This window comes from Haemaphysalis longicornis, unplaced genomic scaffold (genome assembly GCF_048455015.1).
Source record: "Haemaphysalis longicornis isolate Haplotype H1 unplaced genomic scaffold, Haemaphysalis longicornis Haplotype H1 scaffold_155, whole genome shotgun sequence".
Lineage (NCBI taxonomy): Eukaryota > Metazoa > Arthropoda > Arachnida > Ixodida > Ixodidae > Haemaphysalis > Haemaphysalis longicornis.
In genome coordinates this window covers 100,128-124,978 of record NW_027526262.1, presented here as the reverse complement: position 1 = coordinate 124,978, position 24,851 = coordinate 100,128, and the positions used below count along the sequence as shown (strand labels likewise).

Below are 24,851 nucleotides of genomic sequence, written 5' to 3'. Positions count from 1 at the left end.
CAGTTGAGTTCACTAACGGCTCTCCTAACCTCGCCTTCGCTGATATCGGCGTCCAATTCGGGGTTTGCCTTCCCTGCATATTCCGGATGGGCGACGCTAGGCGTGGAAGGTAGGTACTTGTTATTGAGATAGTCTCGTACTCCGTCCTCCCCGTGCTGTTTAATCGCTGTGTGCAATATCTGCTCGAGCCGGTGTCTCTGGAAGGACTTTTTTTGTGTTTCGTCTCGGAGAGACCGTAGCAGCTTCCAGGTACGGCTAGCATGAAGCTGCCCATCCGCTTCCTTGCAGACTGCATGCCATTGCTGTCTGGCTAGCTGTTGGCTGTACGCCTCTATATCCCGACCAAGTTGCGCAACACGTTTTCGTAAGTTCCTACTTGTTCTATTCCTCCTCCATCGACGCTGAAGAGACCTTCGCGCTTCGATCATGTGGGCCAAATGAGGGTCCATTGCAGGAACGGTGTCCTCAGTTCTGACCTCCGTGCTCGCGTCCTGGACCGCTTTATTTATGTTGTGTGCCCATTCCTCGATATCTTCAATGACGGTGCAGGTGCTTTGCCTGCGGAAAGCTGCCCAATCCGTGAGCTTGTGCACGCGCAAGGGAGTGTTAGCGCCCTCGATACCGAATTCCAGCGTGATTTCTATTATGTAGTGATCGCTCCCTAAATTCATACCAGTGTTTCTCCAGCTTACCGGACCCTCGCTTGGCGCGTTCGTGAAGATGAGGTCCGGGATCGTGTCGCGCACTGTGGACGTGCCGATTCTTGAGGGTTGCTTGGCATCTGTATGAAGGGTGAAGCCCGCTGCCTCGGCCTCTTCCAGAAGGTTCCTTCCCTTGGCTGTCGTGCGTGGATATCCTAGTTCCTTGTGAGCAGAGTTGAAATCACCTCCCACGACACAAGGTGCGCCCGGAACAAGCTGCTGAACTCTCTGGAAGAGAGTCTTGAATCGCTGGCTCCCGTGCTGCGGGTTGCTGTATACATTGACGAGAGTGAGGGAGTGACGCTGACGCTTTCCCAGCACCACCTCCGTAGCGCAGGTTTCGAGCGCCGTCGAGCCATTGTGCGGCGGATCGAGTGGGATGAAAGTAATGCCCTTGCGTATGAACGTGCAGACCCCCTGCGCCGCTCCCTTTCCTTGCGTACGAGCACTGGGGGTTAGAAGTGAGTGCGGTACCCCAATAGTTTGGGGGGATCCTCCATGTGTGTTTCTTGTACCAGAATGACCTCCGGGGGGTCCGTCATGGTGCTAACGACCTGTTGTAGAAGGGCTTTGCAGCACCGGAGTCCATTTGCGTTCCAGTGCCAAATACGTATACTTGTCTTTTTACGGGCCATCGTTGAATGCCTGTGTAGTGTCGTGTTGTTTCCCGCCGAGGGTTCCGAGTTGTTTAGTTATGAATTGTTTGAGGTCCACGATGTCCCTCTTTATGCTGGTCGCAGTCCGCTCTATGTTAACGATCTTTTCGCCTAGTACTTTGATCTGTCCAGCTTGCTTGTCCATGCGCTTGCTGAGCTTGTGGATGCGGACACCGTAGTTGATCCCCGCATCATCCGGCGTGAGTCGGCACTCGTCGGTGTTGAAAATTTCGGCGGTGCTGTTTCCAGTGTCCTCCTTGGGCGGCTCTTCCACCATGCCCTCCTCGTTGCCGGCTTCTACCGTGCCGGTCCGTTTTCTCATCTTGATTGGCGGCTGTGATGGCGCTGCATCGCGATCGCCCGCCGGTGCGAAGGCGGGGGGTCGCGGAACGTTACCCAGCTGCCACGTCAATTGTGATTGTTGCGGCGGCGGCTGCATCTTCATGAGTTGGTCAATTATTTTCTTTTGTTCCTTGATCGTTTCCTGTAACTGAGCTATCACTTCTCGTAGCGCAGCGACCTCGTTATTTCCTTCTCCTCTCGGTGAGAGAGTGGATTTATCTCTCATTCCTCTTAGCCGGCCCCCTTCCGCAAGTGGGCTGTGGCCGGGCGGCGGGGCGTTCCTGCGCGCAGCCATTTTCGCCCACGTCATGCGGTTATTCGAATGACTACGTTTCCGCTCTTTGCTTCGTTCTCTGCTTTTGCTTCTGTTGTTGCGGCTGAGCGAGCGCTGGCGTGTCCCTCCATTGTTCTCCTTCTCGACGCGCTGCAGCTGTGGGAAGTCCTCTTTCCCGCCAAAACTGACCGTGCCGACGTGGCCTTTGCGTTTCTCTGATCCGTTCGCCGCCATCTTCCGTTGTCGGACGAGGAAGGGGGTCTTGTACTTGTTACGGCACCTGCCCGTGCCCGACGGGTGGGGGCCGCCACGCAACTTGCAGCTCGGTTTGCAAACTGTTTCGTGATCTTCCGGGGGGTTCTGTTGCCCGCACGCGAAGCAAACGTTCTTGTCCGGCCGGGGGCATACATCTTTTCGATGTCCAACCTCCCCGCATTGCCGGCAGACCTCTCTGTGTTGCTTATATATCTTGCATCTCACAATGAGGCTGGCAAATTTGGTGTGTTGAGGTACCACTTGTCCTTCAAAGAGCACCATGACCGCCGTAGTCTCCCCCATTCGGTGCGCGGCAAGGATGGTTGGGTTGCGCTCACCGATGAGGCACGCGTTGATGTCCGCCTGCGTGTACGCAAGCGGGATGTTGTATATGATTCCCTTTACGGTATCGTTAGGAGCCGCGCGATACGCGAAGACTTCATATTTGGTGCCCTTCAAGGTGATAGCTTTGACCTTGTCGTACTTGTCCGCCCTTTCTCGGCTCGGTGTGCTGATGACTACGATGTTCTGTCCGATGTTTGGACAAACTGTATCTTCCAGCGTTGCGTCTAACGGTATCCGAGCCGACGCTGCCATGGCCGCCACAAATTCTAGGAGGTCTTGTTTCCCGATGGCAAAGCCGCATCGCGGCCGCACTATAATATGGTGATCGTTAGCGGGTAGGCTAGGCATGCGCGCCGCTCTCGCCATCTTGATGTTGAGTCTCTGCTTGATCTGCGTACGCGTCAATTGTGGACGCTTACCGGGAGAACGAGGACGATGTAGCTGCTGTCGTTGGTGCTCCGACGACACGTCCCCAATCGTTGTCTCCCTTTCGGTCTTTCTTCCTCGCCGCGTGGCTACTATCCAGCCCGCGTGCTCTTCTTCTTCGCCGCTCGTTGAGGCGGCTCCGCCGATCGACGATCCCCGCACTCGAACGGTCATGCGGCCGGAATCCCGGCCCACGTAGTCACCAATTTCGTCCGACACGTTCACTTCCATCGCTGCCTGAAGATCTTCCGGCGTTTCCGCCGACACGTTCTTCATCGTAGACGCGTCCCCGCGCTCGGCGGAGCCGGCGCAAGGGGTGGTCGCCGCCGCGGCGGCCGAAGCCGTCGCCAGGCCTAGCCGCCGATCCGTTAGGGTTAGCTGCCGCTCGGCCACGTCGATCGTTAAAACTGGCGTAAAGTGCCGAAAAATGGTTGGAATTCCAAGATTCTTTCACCGGGCGGTGCCGGCGATTGAACTGAGAAAGTGCTCACACTTTCAGAAGACTGGGCGAATTTCTTCCGCGATAAAAAGCGGCATTTGCACGGAGCCGAAGTGAGACACGTCCGCACTCGGCGACCGCTCGCAGCGCCCCCCCGCCGCAGGCTGGGATGGTCCGGAGGTAGGGACGGACAGTGATGATCTCTGAATTGTATAAGACAGTCCGTGGCATCACCTTCCCGGCGAAGGTGAGTCGGGCCCTGTTGGACGTTCCGAATTTTCGGATGTCAAGGATAGTACCCTGCCTCCATTGGATACTACCCTTCAGTGTTTCTGGAGTCTCCTGATTAGCTATGGAGACGACTCCATAGCTAACCTCTTCGTCGCCTTGTTTGAGGTGGCCACGGGGGGGAGGGGGCACATCTCCTTTCGCAGAATTGATCACGAAGTCCCCAAGAATGCGGTCGGCCACGTAGGTGTTCTGGGTGCTTGCAAGAATAAGGTTTTGGTCTCGGGAGAGCACAAAGCTAAAGTCTGCAGCTAACTGCGCGCCGAGGTAGCGCAGAGAGAGACGAATCTCACCAGGTTGGAAAATGGCTCCGAGTTCCTCGGCGGTTTGTGGCTTTAAGACAACCACAAAGTCGTCCGGGTGAAATTTCGGAAGAGGCTTGGGTTTCCATGCTGGTTTGGCTGGCTCCTTTTCCCTGCGCGAGGCAGAAGCTTGCTGCTTTGATAGCTGCTTGTCGGGATAATCTTGGGCAGTGGCCGCCGCCATTTGGTCTTTCCGTCGTTGAGAGCGTCTCTCCACGAGCCGGAACAAATTTTCGTTGCGGAGGGGCTCCGCTGCCGCCGAAACTTCTTCCCCGGCGTGCGAGATGGTCGACCATGCCATTTCCACGTGGTCGTAGCCGCGTCGAGAGGGAGACACAGCCGTGTTGACAGGAGCGGTGGTTTCCCCGTGGCCAGTCGTTGGCCTAGCCGTGAGGCTATGCGTTGGCGCCATAGGGAAGGGCGGAGCCTTCACTCGAATATGATGTGAAATTGGCCCACCTCGACAAAAAAAGAGATGTCTTCGTGGTCCGGGTAACTTGCTGGGTCCGGAGGACACAGTATTGAAGGGGTCCGGTCGAATGGTCCTTGGCTCCTGTCAAAAACTGACGGAGCCGATGTGCCAAGCGCCCGCCTGATGCGCGCGCTCGCAGCGCCCCAGCGCGGGCCTGGCGCTGGGGGAGTCTGATATCGCTGGCGGAGCTCCAATGCGCGGGTTAGGAATGAGAGGGGGCCCGGTGTGCAAAAGGATGGCGTGGCGTGGCGCGCTGTAGTTGTCGGCGCGACTGAACGAAGGGGAACAAAACAAAGCACGGATCCGTGCTTCGTTTTTATTTGGAGATACGAACTTTAATGGGAGGCAAGAAGTCAACAACTAATGCAAAAAGTCACAAAGAGAAAAACGTAAGAGTATATAAGATATGCTAGCGTAAGTCTAATCAGTGGTACGGGCTGCAGTTACAAATATTCCTTTAAAACTTTCCTCTTACGCGCCACGGTGGCTCAGTGGCTAAGGCGTTGCGCTGCTGAGCACAAGGTCGCGGGTTCTTTTCCCGGCCGCGGCGGCCACTTTTCTGATGGAGGCGAAAAGCAAAAACGCCCGTGTGTACGAGATTTCGCCGCACGTTAAAGATCCCCAGGTGATCAGAATTAATCCAAAGCCCTCCACTACGGCGCGCCTAATCGCCTGCGTTGCGTCGGCGCGTTAGTCCTATACAAGCAATCATTTCCTCTCACGAGGTGTCACTGCGATAGAGGCAAGTTCACATTTGCTCGGTTTGCGGCAAGAGTCCCGGCCGCCGGAGATATGCGTGCGTCGTAATCTGCTCAACCTGTAAGACGCCAAGATTACACTCCTCGTATATATCCCACTCGTGATGTAGGCATCGTGGAAGAAGAGGGCATAATAATGACACACCTACCATTAGATACAAAGAATCGCACACCTTGAAATGAAATCTAATTGATTGATTGCAGGGTTTAACGCGCCGACGCAACGCAGTCGATGAGGCGCGCCGTACTCCAGATTAATTTTGACCATTTGGGGATCTTCAACGTGCGCCAAAATTTGGAATGCAGGGGCGTTTTGGCTTTTAGCCTCCATCAGAAAAGCGGCCGCTGTGGCCGGGAGTCGAACCGGCGACCTTGGGCTCTGCAGCACAACGCATTAGCCACTTAGCCACCGCGGCGGGTGGCTCTCGCAACACCACAGCAGTCAAATTCCACGTTTTTCTCCAACCCAGCGTATCCTCAAGGAACAGCGCAGTGGTCTTCGCCTTTTCAAGCACAGTGACGTCGGAAAACGGAAAGGTTTATAACAACGTATTGGTTTCTGCTGTTTTCGACTGCACATAGTATTACCCTAAACAGAAGCACTTGCGTTAATATAATTGTCGCCGTCACCTTCTTCAACGCGTTAGGCATTGCATGATCGCACAAATGTGCTAAGTGCGCAGCGTTCTTCAAGAACATAAACATTGTTGCGCAGAAACCCTGCCCTAAACTTCGACGGATATCTGCTTGCTTGGCTGCAAATGCCGTAGAAAGACAATTCGTTTCACCCCCGCCCCGCAGCAACCTTTCCACTTCCCTCACCAACCCTCTCATTCTTCTCCGCCCCTCTTACTCCTTCTATAATAAATGCAATGGAGGTTTGCTCAGATGAATTCCAGACCGACCGACCGACCGACTGACCAACCAAACGATCGACAGACAGACAGACAGACAGACAGACAGACAGACAGACAGACAGACAGACAGACAGACAGACAGACAGACAGACAGACAGACAGACAAACCAATATTTGCTGCCTCTAAGAAGGACTAACGCCTTCAATATATATTCTACGGGCTGGAGCAGTCTCTTTTGGAATGAAGACGCATGCAATGCATTAAGGATGACAGGTGGATTGTTTCCTGGTAAAGTGGCAACAATGTTCGTCTTCCCATGTTTCCAAGTGTTCTCCACAACTAAAAGATTTATACTCAAAACATTGTGTGTCCTTTGCACGACAGAACCGATCATTGTAGTAGAACGTTCTAACAATGACGGTGCCAGAAATTAGGGGTTCATAGAAATTTATAGAAAAAAAAGGAATTCGGACCGACTCTATGGACTGATCTGCGCAAGCCTGCCCCCTTACAGAGGATGCATTTAACTTGCATTTTTCATGGAACATGTGAGGTATGAAATCACAAAGCCTCTCACCAATCATTCGCCCATAATACGGCAGTGTGGAATTATCGAACAAAATCAATTTGGAAAAAAATTTCATTGTGTAAACGCGAGCTGCTTCTGCAATCCTGTCGCATGTAGAAAATGAAGGCCCCTTGATTTTGTGCCCTTAATAAGCAGCAATTAAGTGTACAATGTACTTATGTACAATGAAGCGGTCTTTGAGACTGAAGTCCTCGTATTAATACCGTTTTCCCTCACAAAATTACAGGTTCCGCCCTTCTCAGCAGATGCGTCGTTCGTCGAGCCCTTTTATTTTCTTCAGGAGAACGAGCGTAAGCAGGCCCTTCTTCAGCTGCAGGATGCGGGATATTTCAATAAACCGTGAGTACAGGAATATCCTACTACATCGCGGTATATACAGTTTTAACGGTAAAAGCCTTATATGCCTCACCAAACGAGAAAAGTGCCCGTAGTTGTCGTCGGTGGCAACACGAATGGTACCAAAGTATCTGCCGCTGTAAATAAATAAATAAATAAAAAAAATAAATAAATAGAACCCCTTCCACTAATCTGAAGATGGAAGACCAGCGAGGCTGTGTTGTGTATAACTATATAGATGTTTCCATGGTCGCTTGCTATATAGATAGATAGATAGATAGATAGATAGATAGATAGATAGATAGATAGATAGATAGATAGATAGATAGATAGATAGATAGATAGATAGATAGATAGATAGATAGATAGATAGATAGATAGATAGATAGTGTAAGGTCCACTTATGAGATCAGCGGCCTGGCGCCCGGGCTGCGCGTGAGAACCCGCCACTCTGTCTGGAGTCCCAGCACGGTGGACTCTACGCCGCAGCAGTCGCCAATTCGTCACGGCGCGCACGGGAGACGGATTGTCTGGACCACCGCATACACAGGGATAATCCCCCATTGAGAAAGCAGACGGCGCCACCGGATTTCGGGAACCGTCGACATGACACGCGGAGGTGGCGGGATTACTGGCGTCGAAGCGCCGGTAATCCCATTGTTAACCCTTGTTAACCATTGTTACCCATTGACACCATTGTTAACGCGCCCCGGCCGGCACAGTGCACCGTCGCCGCCTTTCGCTCTCACCCCGCGGGGTCGCGCGCACCTGCTCGTGTGCGAGCGTGCCGTTGACCCAAAGATGGCGGCGCCTCATTGAATATTCCGTGGCGTGCTGAGTGACAGCTGTCTACGTGAATTTGGGCACTCCCTTACGCGTGTACGAACGCTACAGGGGTGTTCTCGAGAGAGTGTGATCTCAAGGTGTTTTAAGGCCGAACTTGGCCGTTAGAAATCGTTCTTGTCTGAGCGCCGAGCTGGGCAGTTCCCGGCGGGACAAGGAGTCTCGACCGTTCAAGCTAGGTTGGGATTTGTGAGCCCCTAGGTTAGAGGTTAAGATCGCGTCGGAGGTTTAGGGTACAGCGCCGTACCGGGCAACTATAGTCCATCTCACAAGCTAGCTGCAGCACTGTGGAGGCTACATTGTTATCAATAGTGCGCCCACTGAGGGCGCCTAATCCGCCGTGAAGGGGGTCCTGAAAGGACACTCCCTTCTCCCCTCTCGGCAAGTGGCACCGCACGGCCCCGGCGCCTTTTGTCGCTTCCTTCGCGGTGAGTTGGGCGCCCTGAGGGGGACAACAATGTAGCCTCCACAGTGCTACAGCTAGCTTGTGAGATGAACTATAGACGGATCTTGCGGCGACAGAGTCTCGGCCGTCGTTTCTCGAGCGGTTTGTGTACGCTCCGAGAATAGGAGAGTTAGACGAAGTTGAGGAGCTCGAGTGATTTGTGCGCACTCGGAGCTAGCGTCTAGCTGAAGTTCGAAGTTTTTCTTTTCATTACTCACGTACCCAGTTTTCCTACTGTAAATAGCTGTGTATAAACTCGTAGTTTCACTTAATCAACCCCAACGCCTCGAGTTCCTCAATTCGACCGCCGTCTCCAAGAACTTCAACATCATCGCCCTCTCAGCCTCCTGCCAAATCAACCGGAGCCCGGGCGATTGGGTTCCTGATCGACACCGGACTGCGGGGAAACGAACCACAACCATCTTTACAGATATATAGATGGATAGATAGATAGATAGATAGATAGATAGATAGATAGATAGATAGATAGATAGATAGATAGATAGATAGATAGATAGATAGATAGATAGATAGATAGATAGATAGATAGATAGATAGATAGATAGATTAACAGATTGATTGATGGATATATTGATGGACAACAAAGACGAGGACAGGGACACAGACGACGACATACAGAGCGCTCTGTGTGTCGTCGTCTGTGTCCCTGTCCTCGTCTTTGCTGCGCTTCAATACGCCAGAAAAAAATGTACCAACTCGCCCAAATCAATACTCTCCTGAATATATTGATGGACGGATAGAGTGATTTATGGATAGGTTGATGGACGTATTGATTGTTGGGTTGATGGATTGATCGATTGATGGATTGATGGATTGATAGATGCATTAAAAGATTGATCGGTGAATGGGTGGATGGACGGACGGACTTATGGATGGATGGATGGAGGGATGGATATTTTAGTGCACATGATAGTGGTACAAGGATTTAATTGCATTCCTAAGCACTCAGTGCTTGTGGTAATGCAGGCAGAACAGCTAGCACCCGACCAGACGGGCAGTATAGAGGTGATTTTTACAATATGGAACAGAGTACAAGTAAAAAACGCAAAAAAAACGTAAACGAAGGATCGAGATTACGAGCTGCCATAAAGTGACACACACATAAGTTGCTTAGATTTAATTCTACACATAACTGCCATATGATACGTTTCCGGGGGTTTCAGTAAAACAAGAGTCAGTGCCGTTTCTGTAACCATACTCTCTTCATAGACGGTCACGTATTGACAGCAGACAGGAATTCTGTAACGATTGTAACTTTACGGTGAGCTAGTTATGACAATTAACTAAAACTCGGCGAAATGATAGAGCCGTCCAAGTGGTCAATTTCAACATCATGTTTTTCCATGATACCCATAATACCTTAACGGCGACAGAGCATTTTACACTCACTCTGGAGCGACTGCGCGGTATTCTTTGTCGACGTGACTTGATGGACGCATGGAATTTTGTTAAAACACATCAAAAGGCAGCTTCGCTGTGAAAATACATTTCGGCTCACGTGAGATTTGGAGCAGGGTCGCCAGAGCAGCAGCCAAATTCGCTAATAACCAGGCACCGTACTAGAATAAAATAAGAATTAGCCCAATGCCTGTCCCGTGGCATGTGAAAGCAATGGTTCTTCACCCGGTGTTAAAAGTTTGCAGGACGCGGTTTCGACAATCGAAGGCAATACCTCTGCTGCCTGGTGGTTAAGCTTCAACTATGCGTGTGGTGATGATGCTTCGAAGTGCGGTGCTTTGTTTAGTAGTGAGCTGGTGAGTTGGTGAGCTGTCAGACGGCAGAGTAACTGATTTCAACTTTCGAAATCGCGTCCCGGAAACTTTTGACGCCGAGTATACGTGCACAGAACAGGTGCACGCGGAAGAGAGCAGTCACTATGGGGAAGCTGCTGTGTAAACTGCGGCCAGTCTGTCCGACGAGGTAATATGTGCGAAAACACGAAAAATCGAAAGCGACGAAAGAGCGCAGACACGATGAAGCCGTAGAGAAAACTGATAATCGCCGACTTTTGCATTCAAATCACGTAAGCTGTCACCTGCTTTTCTTGGGGCTTGTTTCAACAAGAAATTTATTACATTTTTTTACCTGACTGGTATTAAAGCGAATTTTTTTCGGCACTAATTAATTAGGTTGAAATGCGTGATCTCTTTATCCTGGCTTTTCAGAGCGTCGTTAGTACTATATTTGTAAGTGTACTCTATTCAAGAGACATTCTCATTCCTGCGAAATAACAGTCATATAAAGCTCCGATAATTCGTTAATCCACTAATTAGATGTCAGTTAGCTAGGACAACAAATTAACTTTCAAATTATACTTCTCGCCACATTTTAACAAACACACGGTAGTAGAATTAAAAAAATGTAAACGCACAGGTGGATCAAGAGACATTGATATTGAGATGTACGTCAATAGTTGCCCAATAAATAGCCGCAAGCGCATGGAAACGAGAGCGCTTCGTTTTTGTGTATGTAAGTGCGCCATCGTCTTTGCGTGCTTTATGTTTACTGTTCTCCGGCGAACCAATTTTCCCAAAGCACCACGACTCTCAGTGTTGTACTAGGATGGTTTTCAGAACAAGGCTAAAAGGTAACCAAATCAGCAACGTGGCTACGATTTCCGTAATGGATATAAACGTGCATGCATGAGGTGAAATTTCTTCGTGACTGCTGGTCATTGACTTGTTTTCAGCTCTCTTCCAAGAAATGTTCGCTTGTTTGGCCTGAAAGAACTTTCCTTTTTTTCCTTTTTAACTCTCGGTGTGTATATGTGTATGTGTTTTATCATTATTATTATCTTGTAGTCTATCTTTTCTTTACCTTTGATACCCATCATTCTGACATCCCTTCCCCCACACTTCCCCACCAGCAGGCGTTCCGGGGTCCATTCCTAGGTGTGACAAATTACGCCTGCTGGTCTACCTTCCTTTCCTTTTCTTGTCAATAAATTCATTCATTGACTAGCTTAAAATTACAAAGTTGTTGAAGTGACTCACCACGACAGACTGTCATTAGCACGATATCTATCTGGATCTACTGCGCATGGTCTGGCAATGCGCCGCACATTCATATCCTCATTTCATCCCTATACCTTACGCCCGCTTCCGAGCGGTCCCAGGGAGGGGTGGCGGCCGGCCGACCCCACGGCTCCCGGGCACAGTGGCGGGTGGACAGTGCAGAGGCGGCGGTTCTGCTGTATGAGGCTCCGAAGTAGGGGTAGCACCAGTAAACTAAAAACACCGAAGTAATGAAAACAGAAATAGGCGCATAGTTTAGCTGCACTACTCACCGAATATCTTGCCACAACGGTATACACCCTCACTTAAGAAACATTGTTACTGCACCAGTGCGGGTGCGTGCCTTCCTGTGTGTATGTATCACCTCGCTAGAATAAGACCATCAACTCTCAAGTATGTCCTGGAGTTTAGGCCCAAAGCGTCTCTTTGAGGTCTCACGACGTCAACCGGTACCCTCAGCTTGGCGGGCAATGAGTAATTTTTTTATCGGTGCCTGTTGACGGCATCAGAGCTGAAAGCGTGGCGTCAGGCATAATGTCGTGCCGTTGGGGGCCGGCGTCTCCTCCTCCTTCTGCTGCGCATTAAGTTCTGGAACCTTCTAAGAATGTGAAAGCAAAAGCCTATTTGGACCCTCTGTCGATCTGCTGTTGAATTTTTTGTCGAACTACCACGTTGTTTTTGTCCGGCCGCTGCGGCAGTATCATCCGTAGCCGCCTCCTCCCGACAGTGAATACCAAGAGTGGCATTTCGATCTTCTCTTAGCTCTTCCTCCGTGGCGCAATTTCTCGGTTTTGCCCCACTTGCGTCTAACTAGGTCTCGTGCTTGGTTATCCACAGCAATCTGAAATGAAGCCCTGATCCCACGGGCCGACGCATACCAGACGGGTCTAGAACATCCTACAAATATGGTTCGTCGCATTTTCTCAGTAATCTCCTGCTGCGCTGCAGTCTCCTTTCACAGCTCATGTTCCCCGGCGCGCGCTTGGATTACCTGTACTCCAACTCCAACTTCTTTGTGCGCATTTCTGTACCCCACAACGTGTTCCTTTAAAAATAAAGATCCAGGGCTTTCACCTTCATAAACTTCGCCTTGATTTAGCAAACATGGTCGTTGTTGTTGTTGGTGAAAACACTTGTTACTCTTATTGGGTGGTGGAAGGGCAGTCTCGATGATTAGGGTCCTCATTGCACGACTACAATGGCGCACGCTCTTCGGTGGGTCTGCTCGATCAGCCGTTGCTGCTCTTGGGTGGCAGTGCTGGACAGAGCAGCTTGGCAAGAGAAGCTTCTCTGGGTGGGGAAGTGTATAGGGGTGAGCCCGTCTGGTGGTTGCGGGCAATCTCATTATTAATGGCAGAGGGTGGGAGTGGGACCACTTATTCGGTGGCTGAGTACCTTGGTTTAGGTACCCCTGGGAACTGGTCGCAGTCCGTGCTCGAGAGACAGGTCTGCTGGCCTTCCAGCCGGGGGCTGGTCAGTGCGCCCTCACACTGCTCAATGGTTGGCGAAAGGTTGGATGGCAGGAATGAGATGTTTCTGCAGTCCCACGCTATGTGATGCAATGTGGCTGGTGTGACGTGCTAGCAATATTGAGTTGGGAACATGGGATGGAGGCCTGTTCCGGGGCATATAGTTTCATACTAATAGATACTAGAGGGAGATCTGGCGCCACTGTCTAGACAAGCCGTGCTTCAGCGAGCGTTCTGTCATGTACCGGGAAGGCACGTTTCAGTTGTCCCTGGCATGGCTCATGAACAGGCTGGAAAGCTGCCTCCGGCTGCGAAAAACCAACAATATTACTGTAGAAGATTAATCAAATTTCTTCTGTTATGATAAAATTCAAGCTCCCACAATATTTGTTTGTCAGGGATTATTTAGAAGCTTCTCGAAAGATGAACAAGAAAAATATGTTACCCTTTTTTGTTGATTTTGGCTTCAAGACAAAAAAGAAGCCTTGTGGCTAACGAAGCAAAGCAGGCGAGGAACCTCACTAGCAGGCGAGGAACGTTGCAATGGCGGCGCCCGCGACGGCCCGCCACTGCAGCGCCACAGTTCTCTCTAGTATATATTATTATGAAACTCTATGTACCAGGAGGGCGAAGAGGATAGGGTTTTGGTTTGTATGCCTGTAAAGTGTTCTCTTCTTGCTCCATGTTATTGGGGTGGGATAGGGGGATTGAGGGGGATTGTGCAGCGTGAGAGGCGGCACTGCTGTAGGAGGCCGTAGTAGCTCGTGGGGGAAAGGTGGGCAGGAGGCTGGGGCGTGGAAGCAGAGGTAGAGGAAAGTTGCGAGGTATGATCGTGCGTGCGCAGTGGCATGAGCTGGCTCACTGTCCTTCAAGAATCCGTGTGCAAGGGTTCAGACGATGTGAATCCCTGGAAGCGGGTAGGCGAAGCGCGCCCTGAAGGATATGGTGGCAGACGGTTACGGAGTCCGTAATCCCTGTAACGTATTTTGTATCTGCAGCTGTCGCGATTGCTACAACCTTCTTTTCAGCTGTCGTTACACCCAAGGTGGGTATAGTGAGGGTGGTTAGGGCTCGTTCCGTGAGTCAACGATAGCAGAAGCGTCGGGTAGATAGCAAAGGCGTACGAAGAGGGGAAGGGGGGGGGGGGGGGCGAAACAGCCTATGTGTAGCGTGTGTCGTGTATTTTGTGTAATTGTGGGTGCGGAGGGCACGATGCGTCGGCGTTTGTTGAAGATTTATTGCAGGTTTTCTGGTGTCGGAGAGATGGTGAGCTGCTGTCTTATTTCGGGGGTAATTCCGTGTAAGGTTTGCGGGATGGGAACAGGGGTGGACCAGTTTGTGTAGAACGCGCCAGCCTGGAGTGGTCACTTTTAGTCATTTTAGGTGGCTTGCTTGATGGGCATCCAAGAGTTTATACCAGGTATTGTAGACCCTTAGTCGGAGGAGGCGTTGGGTGGAGGTGTGCACTAGGAGTCGTAGGAGCATAGCTTGGTGGCTTGTCGAATGATTGTATAGGTTTTGGTTCCCTAAAGCAATCGAAATATGATGTACGGGTGCAGCGAAGGGGTCCAGTTTGGGGTTCGGCTGACGAGGAGTGCTTGCAAAATTTGTAGTGAATCTTCTTGATGCCTTTGCGTTCACTGGTGACTGAAGATTATGTGAGTCAGTTTGGGACCGTAGAGGAAATAAGCGAGGTATGAGTGAGGTATTGGTTAATGTTGTGTGCTTCACCCCCATCATGTTACATTAGCAGGCCGATAACATCTAAGATAGTACTTTGGGTACAGTGCAGGAATTTAATTAATTACTTGGGCAGCTTCGGGTGTGAGAGTGGGACTTCAGCCTTAACTCCTGAGGCGGAGACCCTGGTTGCCACCGCCGAGTACTGCGGACGTGCTCACGTTTCACCCGCTCGCGTCGACGTCGGAATAACGGTCTTCGCCGGCCGTGCGGCCAGAATCCTGGGTACCTGACTTCTTTGGATGGGCACTGGGCCGTCGAGCGCAATCTCCGGATCGCCAGTACCAACTCGCCAGTAGGCTAATTGCACTTTCGCATTAAAAAATAACGTTCATTCACTCGTTCGGATATGAGGTGCTACAAAAGCGGGAGCTATGTTAGCATGGATTCTGAACCTTTAGCGTACCCCAGATCAGGAACTTTTCCCCCTCTCTTCCTCCGAGGATGCATAATAATGTCGCAGCTCGGACTTGAATCGCAAAATGAAGTTTCTTCTCTCTCTCTTTCTCCCCGGCGTCGTACGTACACAATAGCAATCATGTTCGTTGTCTTCGTCGCTCGCCGCGAAAGTCTCTGACCATCTGAGGCTAATACAAAAATATTTCGTGCACCGTGAGTTTCAAGCTGGATGTACAGCATAAAGACACTCGAATCGTACACTACGGCACAGGATTGGCGGATGAGATAAATGTAAGCCAAAAACGAGTTCTACAGGAGGATTCCATGCTGAAAATAAATTTACGAGACGTTTTCACCCCGAAACGCATCTGTAAAAGCTCGTCACTCAAAATCCCGCGGAAAATTCAGATATCCCGCAAAGCACATGTACTGAAAGGATTGCGCAGTAGCATACCGCGTAGAAAGCCATTGTTGAACCACGAAACTCCAAGAAAAAATCATCCATAGCATACCTGCTGACAGTAAATTTCGTAAATCTTTGAGCAAAACATTACTTGCCAGCTTTATGCAGTACTACCCTATTTTCTAAAATTTATTCAGCCTGAAATTACGTTTTAGTATACCATTTTAGCTATATTTTAGGATAATTAAAACCATAAACGTCTTTCTTGAAAGAAATCCCCATCTTCCATTTCCCCTATATACAATATGAAGAAACCAAGAAACGAACCAAGAAGTTCGTTTCTTACTTTTCTTCAGCACTACTAATTTTTATTGATGCTCTCCTTTGAAAACACTCTATATTGAGAAAATTTATTTCTTTGTGGCCTTGTGACATAAAGCATAACATATAACCACCTGTCATTTAATTTTGTCTCAAATTTTCACAGCCTTATCGTTCGCACAAAGTTGAAATGTATGAACCGAGTTGTGGTTATGTTTCATTTCTTTTTCTAGGCACGAGGACACTCCTTTGCGATCGCATGCATATTTTGATGAAGAGACGAATACAGCCGGTATGTCCCTTGCACTGACAGATTCGTTTGAAATTCAGTAAGAGCATTAATGTCCGCGTATTTACACGCATATAACCAAACGGCGAAAGTGCTAGCTTTTGTGTTCTGTGTGGTGGGCACGTGGACCGCATTACGGCAGACCCAAATTCAGAGCTAAAGCTAACTGTAAACTGAAGGCAGAAGGTTACGCTGATGCAAATGATGATGCAACTTACATATCCCTCATTGAGTCCGTAAATGGCATGGCTTATTCAGTGTTGTGCGGAGAATTCGTATTCAGGTGGGGCCAGACCAATAAAAAAAGAAAGCGGTAAAATATGTTAGGAAGAGGTAAAGTAAAAAAAAAAGAAACAGGAAGAGAGTTGGGAAAAAAGAAAACCATTTAAAATTCAGAATGCAGTATCGAAGCCCGCCCTATCTTGCTTTCTTATTTATGCCTTCCTTTTTGTTATGTTGTATACCTCGCAACATATACATAATTATCGGTAGCCGTAGATATCGATAGATACATAATTTTAGAATACAGCGAGTGAACGGCCTTCACCACCTCCCTTCTTGCGTGCATTGGTAGACCTATCAGGTGACGCTGCTGAGTTTCACGCGGGGTCATATAAGGGCTACCGCAGGGAGGCTGCAAGGTCACTGGCTCTAAAACGTTTTGTTGTGGACACGAGTAGGCCCTGACAACAACCGAATGTTTCCGTTTAAATCGTATAGAACATTTCTGAGAATTACAAAACCAATAGTTATCGTCACAACTTATGCGCGGAAACAGAGATAGAAGTCTACACCCTCTTGCTTTATGTCGTTTGAAGGCATGATGCCGGCCGATGGCGATGATTACGACAGTGTGTTGTTCACCAGACCCTTCCCGCATTGTTGCGTGACGGGTCTGTTCCCGCATTGTTGCGTGTTGCGTGACGGTATTTTCGGTGTTTTAAAATATAACCGCCGACTTTTTTTATTATTCCTCAGTTTCTGCGCACTACCAGTGCCCTACACATTATCGTGCCTGAATACACAACGGTGCCTATGACCTTGTTCCTTTGCAGTGTATCCAGCTGCAGCCCTGGTGACTCATTACAAGAGTTCTCCCATCCCCAGGTAACTTATGCATGTCAGCGCCAGTCTTGAAACGAGGTATACATTGCTCGCACTGCGTCCGCAGGTCTGTAAACTATGGGTCAATAGGAGTCATTCTTGCCCAGCTGTTCTCTAGCATCATCGACAGATACAGTGGTACGTATTTTAAAAATACTTCCGGTGATTAGAAGAAATCATGCTAGTTCCTGTTTATATTTATTGCTCGCTTTGGAGTTTTACGCCAGCATTTGGGCAAGTTGTGTAGTGGGCAATGACTTCCTTTTCACTAACACATACAGTCGAACACGGATATATCGAACTCGAAGGGGATCGCGAATTAGTTCGATATATGAAAAATTCGATATAAAAAAATAAAGGCCCCGAGACCTTACCTGTGGCGGACGATCACCTACAATCGGCGCATTCAAAAATGACAACTAATTCCGCACACACGATGCAACGAAATGTTTTATTTCCGTGAAAAAAAATCGCTTCGTCTTCGTCTTCGTCTTCGTCTTCGAAATGAAGTTGAAGACGCTGGCCCCGATCTTATCGAGGCTGTCCAGGTGCGACAGCCCGGTTCCTACATGTCGCCACAACAACGGCGAATCAAGCCGAACGCTGCCGCCACTTCGGCGGCGGAGTACGCGCGTGTAGCCGCCGCCTCCTCCTTCGGACGATCTTCGTCGCCACTTCAGCTGTCGGCCTGGGCATCCTGGGTACCTGCGACCGCAGCTACAATGTCCTCGTCAGCGAGGCTCGCAACAGCCTGAACATTGCAGTCCACTTCCACGAAATCGTCCGCAGACACTTCAGGTGGAACGGCAGCCGGGAAGAGTGTCGAAAACTCGCGAAACGCGTCGTCTATGCGCTCTTCATCGCCGTCTTCACCGGTTTCCGCAAGTTCCGCCGTCCCGAAGCCTGCCTTCCGGAAGCAGTTGGCCACTGTGTTCGTCTTCACGTCTCGCCAGGCGCCCGTCAGCATTTGAATGGCACCAAGCAGGTCAACCTTCAGCTCGGTGCCCATGCTGAGGTTGACCAGCAGCCTATCAAGGAGTCGCCTCCTGTAGCCCACCTTGAAGGACTTGATGATGTCCTGGTCGAGCGGTTGCAGCTTCGCTGTCCTGTTGGCCGGCAGAAACTTCAGCCCGATGTTTTTGAGCTCGCAAGTGGTGTGGTGGGCCGAGCAGTTGTCCACAAGAAGGCAAGCGCGACGCCCCGACTTGCCCAGCTCGACGTCCCACGCTGATCAGAACTCACAAAACATCAACAACAAAAAAGAAAGAAAAGGCGAAAGGAGGAGGCCGCCGGCGCCAAACAGCGCAGTCCGAGCCCCCGAGCCCTCACGTTTTTCGAGCATTTCGGGTGTCGGCGGAGGCGCTGTGCCGCGTAGGTGGCGAAGGTCGCGGGGCGCAGCGAGTGCCGAAGCGCACCTTCCAGCTCGCGCGGCGTTCGAAATATCCGATGGCGGGTAAAAATACCGTTCGATATAAACGAGCGAATTTCTATACTTTTACAAAGGATTTTTAAGGGAATAATTTACGAGTTCGATATAGCCGAAAATTCGATATATCCGTGTTCGATATATTCGTGTTCGACTGTATCCGCGCCAAAGTCCAAAATCTAGGCAGCGTTTTCTTCAAGATAAATACCAATTTAGGCAGCGTATATAAAACAGTTTACATTGACTAAACTGGTTCATGATGGCAGCGTGCACCGGATCCGCAAATGGGGGTGAGTGCTGCATGCTAAGGTGGACCTGGTCTTGCATTGAGACATAGGCAATCTTTCACTCTGAGCGGCATTATGTCGCGCTGTAAGCAATAAGCTACTATTTGGTGCTAAATTATGTGTATTGTAAAAATTCCAGCAGGAGGCACTACATGCCGTTCTGGGCACACAATGCCTTCTTGGCTATCGCCTTTATTCCTAGCCTTTGTTCCTTGCAGTATTCTCGACTATACATTCCTTTGCTTGTTTCTTTGCCACCTTTATATTATCCAGGTATCTTGTAAGACCACACGTATAACTTTAGACAAGCATACCACTGCTCAATGAGCCGAGTTAAGTCTCTGCAGTACATTATTTTCAGCTCCCACTTCAAAAAAAAAAAAAAATCTACCTCATCAGTGAACGGTTATTTAGTGCCTACCATCAAGTGTTCCCTAGGAGTTACATATATTTAACTTGATCTGACTTGAAGTATAAATCCATACGTGAAATGATAATGATATGCAGATCTGATCAATGGAACGGCAAGATACAAAAAGGACAACTGGGACGAGGCGACGGCCAAACAATTCTGCGATAGGTCATCGTGTTTGAACCACACAGAGGAATGCAATGACGCAAAAGTAAGTGAAAAATTTAGACAATTTGTTTAGTCTTTTGTAAGTTATAGATATATTACATTTTATAGTGGCAAATCCCTATGTTTTGTGTATTTATTCTTCTTGGTGTTAGTGCTAGCCTACTTGACCAAGACAAAAAAATCATGCACCCTTTCTTCTAACGACGACGATGGTTTAACTCTAAGCCTCCTCGGGAGTTTTCCAATCCGCTTCGATATTGTCGAAATGGAGCAACTCCCGCACACGCTAGCGTTCGGACGTGTGAATCATGAGCTCCAGCGGAGCGATAATGGCGGCTCAGCCGAACCGCGGAAACAGGCTTAACGGAAGCGACAGCGAGGACTATCAGGTAGTCCTGCCACAAGTTCCCACCGGACGTATTGTCGTGTACACGTTATTTTTGCACAATGCTGTGAAAACCAGAACTTTCAAGGTCGAAGACTTCAGGAATGCACTTGCACGGACTGGTTTTCTATCCGAAGTTGTCGCATTGGGAGCCTACCAAATAAAGTTGGTGGGCGATAACGTTTAACAGTGCCGAAGCGACGAAGAGGATGTTGGCAGTCACCGAGCTACAGGTGGAGGGCCGGCGGTGTGTCGTCATTTAACCACAAGACAAGCAGGTACGGCTGAAACTGCACTGGCTGCTGCACGGCGTCTTCGACGAAGACATTCGTACCATTCTCGCGCCGTACGGAGAAGTGGCCGAAGTGAACCGCGAATGCTGGCGCGTCCAAGAAGTTACGGGCAAGGGGTCAACAACGAGGGTGGTGCTGGTGAAGCTAAAAAGGGGCATCAAGCTGGACGACCTGCCACATCAGATAAGAGTTCCATATAATACTTTACAACTCTGGGCAGAGTCGTGCCTTCAAATGTCAGTATGGCGCGGTCCGATCTACCAATCTTGTGGACTTTCAGAATGTCGACCTGCTCACAGCGAAGCCAGTTACAAATCTTCTCGGGCATGCCATTACGATCAATTTAAATTACACCCCTGATCCTGTTTCGATTCAAATCTATGCTGTCAATGGCGACCTCTATAGTGTGTTGCCTGTCATCTTGCCTGAACGTAAGGCGGTCGATCTGAACTATTCTGCTAACGCGAGTCTTATCGTAGCGCCTTATTCTGGCACTGTTCGCAGCGTCGTTGTCAGTGACAGATGCCATTTCAGCGAGCTTCGCACTGGGAGCGGTAAGTCCGATAATGTTACCTATGGCCTGCTCAGGGATAGTTCTTTATTTTTGTCAGAGGCCGCAGTTGTAGTAGGAAACGAGTATGACTTACTCGGTCAGATTTCGTGGTCCAGTTCCGTCGAGTGGGTAAGACCCTTTGCTAGTCACGGGTGTCCTCTTCATTCATACTTTATCCTATGTCAATGTAGTCTTCGCAGTCTGGGCGCTCTACCTCTTCTCGGTAGGCGGTTGCTGAACTCTTGGACATCGACGACGTTGACGGTTCAAACTACGACTCCTTGTCGCTGGAGGCTTGATGTGAATGCACCGAGGGGAACGAAACCGCCATCGCCGTGCCGGCAGTCGCGTCGGCAGCTACCCCAAGAGCAGCCGCGTACGCTGCTGCGGTCGTGGCTTGGTTGGTCGACAGGCGACGCTGAAGTCTTAGACCTAACTTCTGTCGCGACGCTTCGTAGAACGATTTGCGAATACGTACCCTCGTCCACGACGGAATGGTCGCTTTGAGGTGGTCAGCACTAGTTCATGAAACTGCGCGGTCAGTTGGTTTGCCTGTGAGGAAGCTGTTTTTGCACTAAGAGAGAAAAACTCCCAAAGCCCATGCGGAGGTAGGTCGCAGAGCTCAGCCGTGGAGTGGGTTCTATCGGGACAAGGGAGGGACGACGCAGGAGACACGAACAGTCTTGAAAGGACTGGGTCAGTCAGTCATAGACGCTGTCAGTCTACGTGTCAGTCAGTCTACGTGTCAGTCAGTCATAGACGCTGTACACAACAAGCTTCACGCGGGTTCGGGACACACTATTGGCTGTTCGCTTCTTAGCAGCGGCAGATTTGCTGATGGTAACGCTGACATGCCAAAAAGGCCCATGTCGGCGACATTTTGAGATTATTAAACAGTCCGTGGTGGTCTAATTATTCAAGGGCCAACCGCAATCGCATTTGTGATTTCTGTCTTACAACTGTAATGCTAAATCTTTGTTTATTTTGCAATGGGTAGTTATAAAAAGTCCATGTTAAGTGAAAATAAAAACGCAGTTTGCCTGATATTATCACCGCATGGCAGCCGCCACACCACTATGAACATATTTTCGACAAAAAAAAAAGTGCCCGAAATCACAACGCAGATTGTCTATGAAATGCGACCGCTGATGACTGCGGAGTTACTGGCCGGTTGGCTGCTGCTGTATAATATTAATTTATTTTTATTTTTGACATTGTTGACCGGCTTCCCAAGAGCCATAAGCGCTGCATCCTGCCTCTAGACATTAAAGGGGCTTTCAATAACATTAGTCACCCCGCTTTCCTTCAAAGCCTTTCATCCATTGATTGTGGGCAGAGAGTGAGGGCCCCCGCAGCCAACTTCAGCCAGGGGATCCCCAACTCGGCATCCCCTCCACGGGGTGGGTGCCCGAACAACCACACGTGTAGTTGTATATATTTTATTAATTCATTCATTCTGTTTTTTTATTGCATTTAATATTTTTATATGCATTATCCGTGGTTCGGCAGTTATTGCTTTATATGATTTCATTTTTATTTTGTCAGTGCAGTTCTTTTTAATTTGCGACAAACTTTGCATTTCATTATGTCGACCCTGAACATACTTACATTCCCAAGCACAATGTTTTTTTTTGAAAAACAGCGCAAAATATAGATACTTCAAAGGCGACAGATGGACAGGATGAGCGCATATTGCCTCTATTCATTTTCTTTCTCTTTTTTTTCTCACAATTTTTTTTGTATTCTTTACTAGCAGAAGTACCCGGCGACACCGGCTACTTATAATTACACGAGTCCCTATTCTAATTACACGAATGGGTTGACACTTCTTGATTTATCTTTTACTTGTCATGATCAGGTAGCTCACCATGAAGTTGTACACAATTAGAAACCCCGGGCTGCTGTGAATTTATGGGCTCCTCCAGGAGGCGCGTGGTTATGGGAAATGGCTGGAACCCGCGGTTTATTAGAACTATCCTGAAACAATATGTGCCAAGATGGTGGGCTCAAAGGACTACTTACTCATGGGAAGTATACTGGTAGTTGTGAAGGATATCCATCAGTCACAGTTTTATGACATATAACATGGGCTCATACGGCAGGCATGTGGTTGCAGAAATTCTCAATAGGGGGTGAGTGCGATGCTACGCTGCAAAATTGAACGGAACTTCACTTCGAGAGGCTTGTAATTAAAAAGAAATCCCGCTCGTCTCTTTTTATGCTTGTTGGAAGAAAATCCTGAAATCGGTTTTTTGACAGTTCTATGGGCAGCATTTGATTGATTTGATGGGTTATGCGGTTTAGCATGCCGATGCTTCACAGGCAGTGAGGCGCGCCGTATTGGAGGACTCCATATAATTTTGACAACCTGGGGATCTTTAACGTTCGCCGAAATACCGAACACACAAGCGCCTAAGCTTTTCGCCTCCATAAGAAAAGCGGCCGCTGTGACAGGTAATCGAACCCGCGCCCTCGGGCTCTGGAGGGCAGCATTTTCCATACTGCCGTGCAGGGGAGAACCTTGTGCCCTGCTGAAACTTTAACAGGGCAGAAGTTTCAATTCACTAAATCCTGCAGTTTCGGCTGGATGTTGATCAGTCAGTCAGTCAGTCAGTCAGTCAGTCAGTCAGTCAGTCAGTCAGTCAGTCAGTCAGTCAGTCAGTCAGTCAGTCAGTCCGTCAGTCGGTCGGTTGGTTGTTTAGTTAGTTAGTTGTAAGTATAGATTATTTCACGGGTACGTTTTGTGCCCCGTTCAGTTTCTTTCGGAAGTGAGTAATGTATTTCTGTTGTCGCACACCAAATTTTCACGTTTTCGTTAAAGATGGTGTTTCAAAATCTCCTTCCTTGTTAACTTTTCGAGCTTCGGGGCCGCGAGACTGCGCCACCTGGCGCCTCGCGGAGATTTTCTTGATTTTACAACGAGAGCACCATATGACGCAGACCTCTCACCTTGACAGAAAATTATTGATGGACTACCCAAGTTTTTCTTTATTGGCGTCCGCGTGCGGGCCTCCTCAAGTACGTCGCCGATAGCTAGTAACAACCAATTCCAGGTTTAACTGTGTATCAGAAGTTAGTTTTCAACTCTCCGAACCAGTTTGTTATATTTGTTTTTCCTTTTTCATTAGGTGCCACCCTCTGACAAACAGGAGAAATTACATGACTACCTCGGAGTACGGGTTGCCTATGAGGTTTGTACACTTTATTTGTCCATTTAATGCAGGTCCACGTGACAGCCGGAACAGGAACAGCAAAGTGTCTAAGATGTAATCACCGCAGTACGGGTGCACTGAGCCACAACAAAGCAACTAGAACGACACATAGCTGTGCGTGTCTTGTAACTACACGTACTACGTAACTGTACGTTGCAGTGTGTATGCGTGGTTTAGCCATCCAAATAATTTCGTGGGTAGCTGGCGCTTAGAGGGACACTAAAGCATTTTCAACTTTAAAATATAGCCTTCTTTGCTAAGCACCCCCACAGCCGGACCGTGAAACGCACTGCATTTCCACATAGTTGCAAGTTTGGTGGAAGTTCCACCTCTAATCGTTATATTTGCGCAAATGGCGATACTTGATCGGGCATAATTTTTGAAAGAGCAAAAAATAATAAAAGTAGAAAAAATAAGATTGTAACAAAAATTATTTGTCAAAATAAAAAATATGCACCGCATACATCTCCCCAGAAACCCGAGTGTCAACAAAGAAGTCCTTAAAGAACGCTCACAATACGAAGTAAAAATAGCGAAAGAGGCGACAAACCGTGTAACATCCTCCATTTCCACAAAAATTCAGATTTGGTGAAGTTCCACCATTAATATCGTTATAATTGTGTAAACAGAGACAGAACTTTTGAAAAGAAAAAAAAAATGAGAAATAAAACTTAAGCAAAAATTACCTGACGAAACCAGAAATATGCCTATTATTTATATCTCAGAAAAACGGAAGAATGAACCAAAAAAGTCTGCAAAAGGACCTTCATCACATCTGCGGAAGTTTCGAGAAGTTTCTACTAATGCGGAGAATTCTTATGCAGCTTGTCTGGAGTGTGAATTCCTTACATCCATTTTTTTGGTTTTTCGAAATGCTGTCCGGCTAATTATCTTTATTTACTATATTATAACGACTCCAGTTTTACTTCCTCCAAATTTGCGTTTTTGTATTCATGAAGGATATAACACGGTTCGCTGATTCCGGCGTTTTTTCTATTTTGTTATTTCTTCGTTTTTCAAAATTCT

At 48.7% G+C, this 24,851-nt stretch overlaps 1 protein-coding gene across 1 annotated transcript in view; it reads left to right on the top strand.

Moving 5' to 3' along the window:
• LOC144166009 (neprilysin-2-like) overlaps window positions 1-24,851 on the top strand; it is a 133,479-nt gene that overhangs the window by 84,837 nt on the left and 23,791 nt on the right. Inside the window, exons 12-17 of the mRNA XM_077695678.1 lie at window positions 6,932-7,044; window positions 15,930-15,988; window positions 17,041-17,092; window positions 17,157-17,227; window positions 19,310-19,425; window positions 23,742-23,804. Of these exons, the coding sequence (XP_077551804.1) occupies window positions 6,932-7,044; window positions 15,930-15,988; window positions 17,041-17,092; window positions 17,157-17,227; window positions 19,310-19,425; window positions 23,742-23,804 (474 nt within the window). The remainder of the gene's footprint in view (window positions 1-6,931; window positions 7,045-15,929; window positions 15,989-17,040; window positions 17,093-17,156; window positions 17,228-19,309; window positions 19,426-23,741; window positions 23,805-24,851) is intronic.